The 9,708-nt window shown below is 45.4% G+C and overlaps 1 protein-coding gene across 3 annotated transcripts in view; it reads left to right on the forward strand.

Annotated features, from left to right (window-relative positions):
* DPP8 (dipeptidyl peptidase 8) overlaps nucleotides 1-6,918 on the forward strand; it is a 27,386-nt gene extending 20,468 nt beyond the window's left edge. For 2 of the 3 annotated variants that reach the window (XM_009647103.2, XM_035902523.1), the window contains 3 exons: nucleotides 919-1,061; nucleotides 1,790-1,901; nucleotides 2,443-6,918. In XM_009647103.2, coding sequence (XP_009645398.2) covers nucleotides 919-1,061; nucleotides 1,790-1,901; nucleotides 2,443-2,565 — 378 coding nt within the window. In that variant the 3' untranslated portion in view covers nucleotides 2,566-6,918. Of the gene's footprint in view, nucleotides 1-918; nucleotides 1,062-1,789; nucleotides 1,902-2,442 lie in introns of those variants that run through there. The other variant, XM_035902521.1, reaches the window with a different exon arrangement.
* The last annotated feature ends 2,790 nt before the right edge of the window (nucleotides 6,919-9,708 follow it).

Genomic DNA, 9,708 nt, shown 5'->3' on the forward strand with positions numbered 1-9,708 from the left:
CCTGCTGAAAAACAATACCTCCTTCTCTTCCTCCTCCCCTCTTTCCTGCCCTGAGAGAATAGTTTCTTTGCAGACTGATCTATTCCCAGATCACATTGCGCACACTGCTTCATAGCAGTGTGTTCTGAAGCAGCCAGGAGGGCAACCCAGGGATGGGAAGAGGTACTGAAAAGAGGTTCTTGTGATTTATGTGACTTCAGACCACTGTAGTAAACAGCCAGACTGCCGTTGGGCAAGTCTTGGAGGCAGAGGTGTGCTAAGAGCTGGATATTGCTCTTGGGATGTGTTTTGTTCTTTGTGGTTACTCTTGCTTTGTCTAAGTCCAACCTGGATATTCCTGGGAGGTTTAATAATTATTCGTCTCAAGTCCTTACGGGTTGTTGTATTTTTACTTTTAAAAATACCTGGCTTGCAAAGGGGTTTTTGGTGGTGGTTTTTTTTTTTTTTTTTCTTCTTGGTCTTTTTTTCCCAAGCCTCTCTGCAGGCTGGTGGTAGCTATGCAAAGTAGTTTGCTGAGTCCTAGGGAGCTATCGATCCCAGTTTCTGGTAGACATTCAAATAAACAAAGGTTTTGCAACCTGAAAGCAGAGCACTCTGCATTTTGGACAAAATCCACTTCCCTTGGCAGGGCTTGCAGGTGATAGGTGCAGTGTTGATTCTGATTTGTCTGTAGGATCTTCTGGTTTTCAGCACATGTGGGTCATAGCTGAACTGTGCTGACATGTATGAACTGTGGGACGGAGAGTGAGGATTGCTTTTCTTTTTCCACTGTAGGCTGTGGATTGTAAACTTACCAGTGTGTTCTGGGCAATTATAGTTGCACTGGGATAGAGGTGTGGGTGGGAGGGACATCCCCAGATCAGGGGGTCAGGTCTTGTCATTCCCCTCCCGATGCTGAGAGCCCTGTTGAACTTGCAGGTTGCCATTGCCGGAGCACCCGTCACGCTGTGGATTTTCTATGACACTGGTTACACAGAGCGTTACATGGGCCACCCGGATCACAACGAGCAGGGGTATTACCTAGGTTCGGTGGCCATGCAAGCTGAGAAGTTTCCGTCAGAGTAAGTTTGGTTCTGACTCTTACCTTCTGCTTTTCCTACCACGAAAGTTCAAGCTCCATGGATGCATTTTTATCTCCCTATTCTTGACAATTGATTCCTGAAATCACAAATGCTAGTATTAAATAGTAATTAAAAAAAAAAAAAGACCAAAACCCAACACTAATAAACTTAATAGACTTGAATGAACATTTGCATAATTACAGGCCATTCCATGTAATCCCTTTTATCCTAGCTGTAATTAAAGACTATCTTTTATGTCTAAAGAAATGACAAACATATCTTCAATTATATGATTAGCACTTTAGAGCCATATTAAGCTAGACAAAAATTAGTTGATCAGAATGCTTTCTGCATGCTCTAAGGCTGTATCAGCACAGCCTGGTCTGCAGAGGAGGCTGAGACCATGGGCTTTCTTGCCAAAGAGCTGAAAATCAGCAGTGATTCTGGGCAAGTGTTAATCAATGTATTGTCCAAGCTAGGAAATACTTCTGAGAATAAAGAAGACCTACAGATGAAAGGTGTGACCATGATGAGCATATGCAGGAAGAGGAGGAAAGAATAGGTTTGGGAGACATGTCCACCCAGAGCAATTTACAATAGTGAAATCGCCATCTTCAATGCAAATATATTTTTCTGTTGAGTGTTTTTGAAGGGATATTTGTGGACTGTGAAATGACTGGCAGGTTCTGGGATGCTGTCTAGAAATGTTTGTCTCTTGCTTTTCTCAGACCAAACCGTTTGCTGCTGCTGCATGGATTCTTGGATGAGAATGTTCACTTTGCACACACTAGTATTTTGCTCAGCTTTTTAGTGAGAGCTGGGAAACCATATGACTTACAGGTAAGGCCAGAACCAGGATGTAAAGGTAATGTATCTGACTGACTGAGGAGTCCAAAATCAGAACTTGTAACATGGCTGTGCTCGGCAGCTTGGAATTCCAGGATAAAACTGTAGTAACATTTTTTTTAAAAGGAAGATTTTATGAGTGAACAAAAAAAAAATATTAGGCAAATGAGCAGTTAAGAGCAGTTAAGGCCATTCCCAAGGAGACCTGCAGATCTGCACAGGAGTTCTGTGCAGATGTAGCCCAGGTATCCCGGGCAGTACCGCAGAACTGGGAGTGTGCTGATTTACGTGGTGGCCCTGGACAGGCTCTGCCTCTGTTCAGCCAGGCTGATCACCCTCAGCATAGCACTAGCTGGATTAGAGGGTGCCGTGGGTTGTCCCTGGGTTCAGGCAATGGAGGATGGGGCGTATGAGCTCAAGGGCAGGCTTGATGCAGAGAGATTACGTAAACATTTTGAATGTGGCTCCAGGGACCGGTTTAAATGTTGGTGCCCGCAACTCTTGTGGATACTTATGATTTTATTTTATATTTTAGATCTACCCTCAGGAGAGACACAGTATAAGGGTACCTGAGTCGGGAGAGCACTATGAACTCCATCTACTGTATTACCTGCAAGAGAATCTGGGCTCTCATATTGCTGCCCTGAAGGCAATGTAACTGACCTCTGCAGAACTCTGCTCCACTGGCTGCTTTACCGAACGAGGAGATGTAGGAAACTAGAGAAAATAGGATGGAACGTTGCATTTTGGTGCCTGCCACCTGTACACACACGTACACACACACTTTTTTAAAAGTAAATTTGGTGCCATACAGGAAATTAAAGTACGGTCACTTAACTTTAAAGCTTAAGATGTAAATAAAATCAAATGTCTGTGGTATAATGCAGTACCATGGGTGTTCTCTTGGGGGAGGAGCTGAAACTGAAAATAACATACTTCTACAGCACCAGATCTTCACTTTTTAAAAGCATTATGATGTAATTGATGTATTTTTACAGTGTGTTCCTTGGTATCTTACTACATAATACTGGATCATTTACTCACTACACAGCAAGAGTTTACCTGAATGGTTACAACTTGTATTACATTTTAAATGCTATCATATAGCTTTTATGCTTCATGAAAGGGATGTGTCTCACTCCTTGGAAGCTGGTCACAAGTTAGACACATCACCTATCTAGGCGTTAATTGTTTTTTAAGAAGAAAGACTTTTAAGCTGCCTCCTAAAGAATTTAAATTTTGGATTCAGTTCAGTTGATGCTGGGTCCTTTTCAATGATTTCTTCTCTCCCTAGGGTAAATCATACCCTTTTTCTTATTTTCTTTTTCCTTTTTTTTTTTTTTTTCTTTTTTTTCTTTCAGCAGCTTGAGATCCTATCCTGATTGTACTTGATTTCAGTGGGGAAGTGAAATGATATTTTACTGCGATATGGGGCATAACAGTCTTTTATTCTGAGATGCAAACTAACTTAAGTCAAAGAGCTGAAACTTTGTAAATTTTAAAACAAGCTTAAAAGTGCAGCCCATTTCTCATTGACATTCTTCCCTGATGTTCATTCTGGAGCTGATTTTGCAATACTGTTTTCTTACCATCACATCAGCATGATATAGGTATATGCATCCTGTTACGATTTTAAAATTCAGTACTCTAATTCAAAGGCCTACAGAGGACTTTAGTGAGGAGAGACCTCACAAACACTACATGTGAGGCAATATGAACTGTTCCATTGAATTTCCTGCTTTATTTGAGGGACTCTTTTCCAGGCTTGTACTCTCTCCAGTCCTCCATTCCTGGGTCCTTTCTAGCACTGCTGTGTAGCATGATCCTGATGCTGTATTTGAGAAACCCCCTCCTGTATAGCTTAAGGTAACCCCGCTAAGCCTAAAAGATACGCAATCCCAGTTGTGTTTTTGCTGGTGAGGTTTTAACTAAGCAGCAGGCTTGGCTAAAAAGCATCACAAGTGTGTGAAGTCACTTTTAACTTGCAACAGGTCATTTAAGATAGAAATCCATAGCAAAATTATTCTCTTTAATCCAGGAAATTCTCCCCTTGGGGCTTGCCTCTGAAACTTCTGTAAGTTTTAATGGTTTTCTTAGAAAGCTAAGAACTTCCTTTTCTTTCTGTTTTGGTGCTAGAGAGCAGCAGAGCATGATTTTCTTTTCATCTTCTAAAAATCTGGAATCACTCTCAGTGTTTACGCTCTTAGTGCTCCACATGTTGTAACCTTGTATTTTCCTCGCTTTTGTACTGTTCAGCTTGATCCTGAAACTCCGGGATTTACCACAATCTGGCTGTATTGTATCAAACCGCATCGTTTTTCAGTTAGGCTGCTGGGCATATGCACCAAAGCTATCGGAGCTGGTGCAGTTACACGGTTGTAAAAAATCTGTGTCTGAGAACGGGATCTGTTTTTTGGGTTACGCAAAAGATAGCCAAAGCAAACAGGCGTGCAGTAAATGCAAATTTCCTCCGAGGTGGGGATGTTTGGTTTGGGCTGTTTTCTGCTTTTCAGATCACAGGGATTATAAGTGGATCAGTTAAAATACCATTAGCAGGTCAATAACGGGCTTACAGTTTTGTTTTGGGAAGGGCACGGCAGGGAAGGAGCCCAGCTCCTATAATGTCTTCTCTTAATGGTTAATTGTTGTGAGCACAGCACCGCTATGGAGCGTGCTATAGTCAGTGTTGAGAGACGGGTAAGCGTGCTGGTGCATTTCAGCTAGAACAACACGGCAGTGAGTAGAGACAAGAATAAGCTGTTTCTATGGAATTCCGTTGTGTTCCTTATGTGTTTATGCTGTATTATATATACATATATCTATATCTGTTCATATATACATATATGTATAAAATTACACGTGAATAGCATCACCTTTTCCAAGGTTGTTTATATTTTGTTCTATATTAAATTAACTTGGGTTTTGGGGTGTTTTTGTTCTTTTTCTAGAGGTGATTACCCTTGAATGTAAATGTATAGGATTTTTAAGACAAACTTAATCCTTTTGTTTAAAAAACAGAACAAAAATGGCCTTCATCAGACAGTGCTTTTTGGGGAACTGAAGAACTAAATGTTATGCAAGTAAACCAGGCTAGGTTTTGATTTAGCACAGGATGTGATTATAAGTGCTGACATATAACTTTTTAATAATGCATCCTTCCCTTGTTTTAAATATATATATATCGAAAAGCTATTAAAGTACAACGAACTGTAAGTACTCTATTTTGCAACATAAATTATGTATTTCTTTCTTTCCTACAATTTCTTTTTCTTTTTACAGTAGTTAAGCACTTTAAGACCCTGTGCTCTCTTACCCTGCAGAAACGCTGAGAGGATTTATCATCAGAGTTTTGTAGTTCTTGCAAAAGATGCCTGCTTGTAGGTGAAGGCGTGAGAGATGCCTTATATGAGGTCTGACCCAGCCCTACGCAGTCAACAACTAAATTCCCAGTGACACGGGAAGAAGGGCAAAGCCCCTTGCAGTTGAGACTGAAGAGGTAGGAAGGCGCTAGTGCTGACGACCGTTGCATCAGTATTTTGGGGGGCAGTCGTAGTCCTGCACCTCATATGGCGAGGTGTCGGTCCAGCACTGGACCAGAGCTGGCATGCAGAGCGGTGGTTTTGCCCTGCTCTGCGCTGCTGGAGTCGCCTGCTCCAGGACAAGGTCATACCTTGCGGTCCAGGAGATGGTACTGTCACTCCAGAGGAGATTTCCAGCCTGTCTGATATTCAGGATTATACTTTGTCACTTCCTACATGCTAAAAAACGTCTTAATGTGAGTTTTTAGCAGAACTAATGAGATGCTGGAGGAGCACGTGCAAGGGAGGTTGTCTGTGGAGCAAAATCATGTGAGGAGAAACTGTCCCTGTTGCTCCCAAGCCAGACATTAGTACGTCCCTTTGGGGGATCTTCTGCCTTCAGCAGAGGTCTGCCCTGTGCCCAGCAGGAGACCTGCTCAGAGCAGGGGCAGGACTGAGCCTTCATCGTGTGGGGGATATTAGTTGCACAGGTGTCTTTGAGATGAATGTTTTAATTTCATATATTAAAAAATATATATGAAATACGGGGATCTGAGCGATGAGATGCTGAAGTTGTTGAGTGGTGATGCCAGCGGTTTCTTCTCGTTTGCAGTGGTTGGGGTTGGTCATGCTCGTTTCTGGTGGAAGTGCGTTCTTTAGCCCTGTTTTGAGGCAACTTCCAGTAATTCCTCAAGTGTGCAATGAGCAAAGCTGTTGGGTTTCACCCTTCACATAGGAGTTGCACCCCCTACCCACCCCTTTGGTTTCAATTATCTCTTTTTATTCAGAACAAAGTAGAATTAGTAACTACCCAGAACTGCTTAATTTTTAGAAACTCAGTTAACTTGTTTGTTAATGAAATAATGAATTCAAAGCACCAGGTGAAGCTCTGAAAAGCAACTAACTTCATTATATTAGAATGGAAAATGCCTTCCCTACTTACTAGCGGCATTTGGGAATGGGCTATGGAAATACTTTCTGAGCAGAATGGTGTGGCAGTGCTTTAGCCCTGGAGCACCGTACGTCTGAGCCCGTGTGGCGAATTACGGAGAATTCACAAACTCTGAAACCGGGGGTCCCAGCCCTTAAAGCAGGTTGTGTTTCTGCTGTGTGTGTCCGTGTGTAAGGCAGGTTGGTTTGCTGCTGGCGTGACGCTCGGCTTGTGATGAGGCAATAATAGAGTATAAATAAATGAAATAATCAGCCAGATTAGGACACTGCCTTGAATTGCCTGTTTACTTGAGTACCAGAACCCTGTAAAGACTTTTTGTGTGCCCTTCATGGTTCTCCGGGCCGCTCCTTTGGAAGGGGAAGAGAGATCTTCATGCGGTTTTTACTTGGCTGTTCTGCACAGTAGAAGTTCAGGTGTTTAATTTTAGAACATGAAGTGCCTGCTGTTTGCGTTAACAAAATTGCATGTCTCACTCCAGTGAGTTTATTGGTCTCCCTCTCTCCCCCCACCTTTCTGGCTACGTGGCTTTTAATCATGTAAAGTGGAGACATTAGTTTTGCTGCGTTTTATTACAAAACCTTTGTTGCAATAAAGATGCTGCTAAAGAAATTGAATTAAATGGTTTTTTTCCCCCCCCTATTTTCAACTGTCTCTCTTTTTGATTTAGTAGAGTTTGTGTGTAATTAAATCTCTCATTGCGCTCTGAAAAGCAGCAGTGATGGAAAATGTGCGCGTGCGTTTTATATACGTGTTGGGTGTTTAGCAAAAGCATCTGCGATTTTTCCTGCCCGGTGTAGTTCGGTAGATTGATATGAACAGGAAGATCAGCCGTTTGCTTGGCTTAACTACATTCCCCCTCCTAAATGTTTCCGTGTGAATGCTGTTAGCAGCCCTTGGCAGCCACCAGCCGGAGCTGTCGTACCGGGTATGGCAGCTTCGCTGGCCACCATGGGCCAAGCGTTGTGGGGAGGAGGTGGCCCTGGCGCCAAGGCAGAAGGACAGAGAAGCCTGCAGGGCCTGCGTGTAGCAGAAGAGGTTCGTACGGTCACCTCGTGCTTGGCCTCACGTACGTCTGTGTGAGCAGTACGGGCTTTGCAGGCACCTCAGGTCTGCTCAGTGCTGCCCCAAAGGGGCTGGGGGGGGCACTCAGGACAGCCACGATTCACGTTTTTACTCATTCGGCCCTGATTATCCACCCGCTTGTAAGCACCCCCTGTTTTGGTGGCTTTCAGAAATATGCTGGTAACCAACCGTGTGTTGATGTGTTGCTTTGTGTCTCCCTCTGGGGTTTGTGTAAGCCCTACCTAAACACGGCAAAGCTTCCCCTGGCGCCTTCAGCAGCCCTTGTGCAACAGAAAGAGGGACATGACTGTCACACCAGCAAGTGGCCATGGGCTTTTGGGTTGTGGCTGGTGGAGGGACCTGCTGGCCCCTTTGAGCTGGATGTGCAGCCGTGCCTTCATCACCAGAGAGCAGGGAGGGAGGTTTCTCCCCACGCTGTTGTGCCTGGGGGATTTTATCATGGCAAAGCATTTCTGTCCTCTTCCAGGTAACCTAAGGCCTCACGATGTCCTGCAGTTTGGAGTCTGATAAGCCAAACCCCTTCTACAGTCATTGGAGATGGGGGAACCAAGGCAAGTTTTCAGCAATATAATTTCGTACAAACTCCGGCAGTTCTTTGGGCTAGTTAGAAACACCAGTGGATCTTAATCCTGGAAATTTTAATATTGCAAATTCATTTTCTGTCTGTGTTGTCCCGCTGGTTTATAAAGTGTTCCTGCTCTGCAGGAGCCGAGAGCCTGGTTCGCACTGGCACAGCCCTCTTGGGCTGGGCTGGAGGTGGGACAAGCCTGAAACCGCCTGGTCTCACCCGTGGGCTGTGCCGACCCGGAGCAGCTTCAGGAGCGAGCAGCTCTCCCGCGAAGGGGACGGCTCCTGCTCCGGTGTGGGTGCTGCGGGCAGGCCTGCGTTCCTCAGGTTGGGCTTGACGAATTAGCAGCTCGCCGCATTTCTGCATCATGCTGACAAACGAGCATTTGTGCTGTCCCTCTAATTCTAAGTGACTTTGGAAAACAAGTTGTGGTCTTTTAAGTAACCATTTGTCAACCCTTGTTCACAGAAGAGGAGGAAACCAATTCCATGAGCCATTAGGCACTCCTGCTCTCCACCTTAATGCAGCCGCCTGTTTCTTAAGCTCTGGAGACCAGCACGGGCTTTGCATCAGGCGAGTCACCCGAAGCCACCTGCTACAGCCAGGTATCCTCATTTGGGTGGCAATTATTTTCCAATTACAGTTCTACCAAGGGTGGGAGGCCAAGCCCCATGTTGGGCGCTCTGCATGGGCAACGCTGGATCCGCACGGAGGAATCCAGCGGAGGATGGACGTGCAGATGGGCATAGGCCAACGAGGCAGGGGAGAGGTGACACAGCCAGGAGGGAGGAGCTGACCCAGGTCACTGTGGCTGTGCCTGTCTTGACACGGTCGTCATCTCCTGTTCCCATCCCTGCAAGCTGAAGGGCGGTAATAAATCCCATTAATCCCCCCCAAAAATGTAATTCTCTGCCCAACCCACCCCGAGTATTTAGGCAGAGCTGCCCCTGACCTGCCATCACCCCCCAGGGGGTCTGGGTTCGGGTGCTGATGGGCAGTGGAGGTGACTGGAGTGGTTCAGCTCTTTGCAGGGCAAGGCTGCTGCAGGGACCCGGCCCTTCTCCTGGCCCTCCCCATCACTTCTCTCCAGGTACGTGAGGGACGTGGAACCGAGCGTTCCCAGAGTCCGAAATGCTCCCAACCAAGAGAAACACGAGCTGCAGCACCCAGTCCCCTTTGCAACGCATGGCAGCCTCGGTACCGAAACACGCAGTGATTGTTTTCCTCTGATGAGCTAAAAGATAGTGCTCAGACTCCAGCTTTATATAAAAAGACTAAATTCTTGGGAGAAACCTGCTGCCAGGGCCTGGGTGAGTTTAACCACTCTCGGGGTATTTCAGCAGGCAGGTTGAACGGCTCCTGCTGAGCTCTGCGTCTCCCTGTCTCGGTAGCCACCCCTTGCACAGGAACAAACACCCACTAAAACCCTCACATTTTGATTTCAAAACACAAAAAAAGCCCCAGTAAGACCAAAAAGCAGTCATGGCCTTCAGGGATGGTGCGTGGCTTGGTGTGCTTTGAATTAATTTTGCAGGGGGAACACAAAACCCACTGTTGTGCCCCATCCTGCACCAAAGGAGCCACCAACAGCGCTGGGCTGTTTCTGACTGCGTTCTCAAGCCTACAGGAAGACATTCGGCGTCGCTGGGAGCTCTTTGCTATTTGCAAAAGGAGCTCAGC

The sequence above is a fragment of the Egretta garzetta genome, unplaced genomic scaffold, assembly GCF_000687185.1.
Source record: "Egretta garzetta isolate BGI_Z169 unplaced genomic scaffold, ASM68718v1 scaffold549, whole genome shotgun sequence".
Classification (NCBI taxonomy): domain Eukaryota; kingdom Metazoa; phylum Chordata; class Aves; order Pelecaniformes; family Ardeidae; genus Egretta; species Egretta garzetta.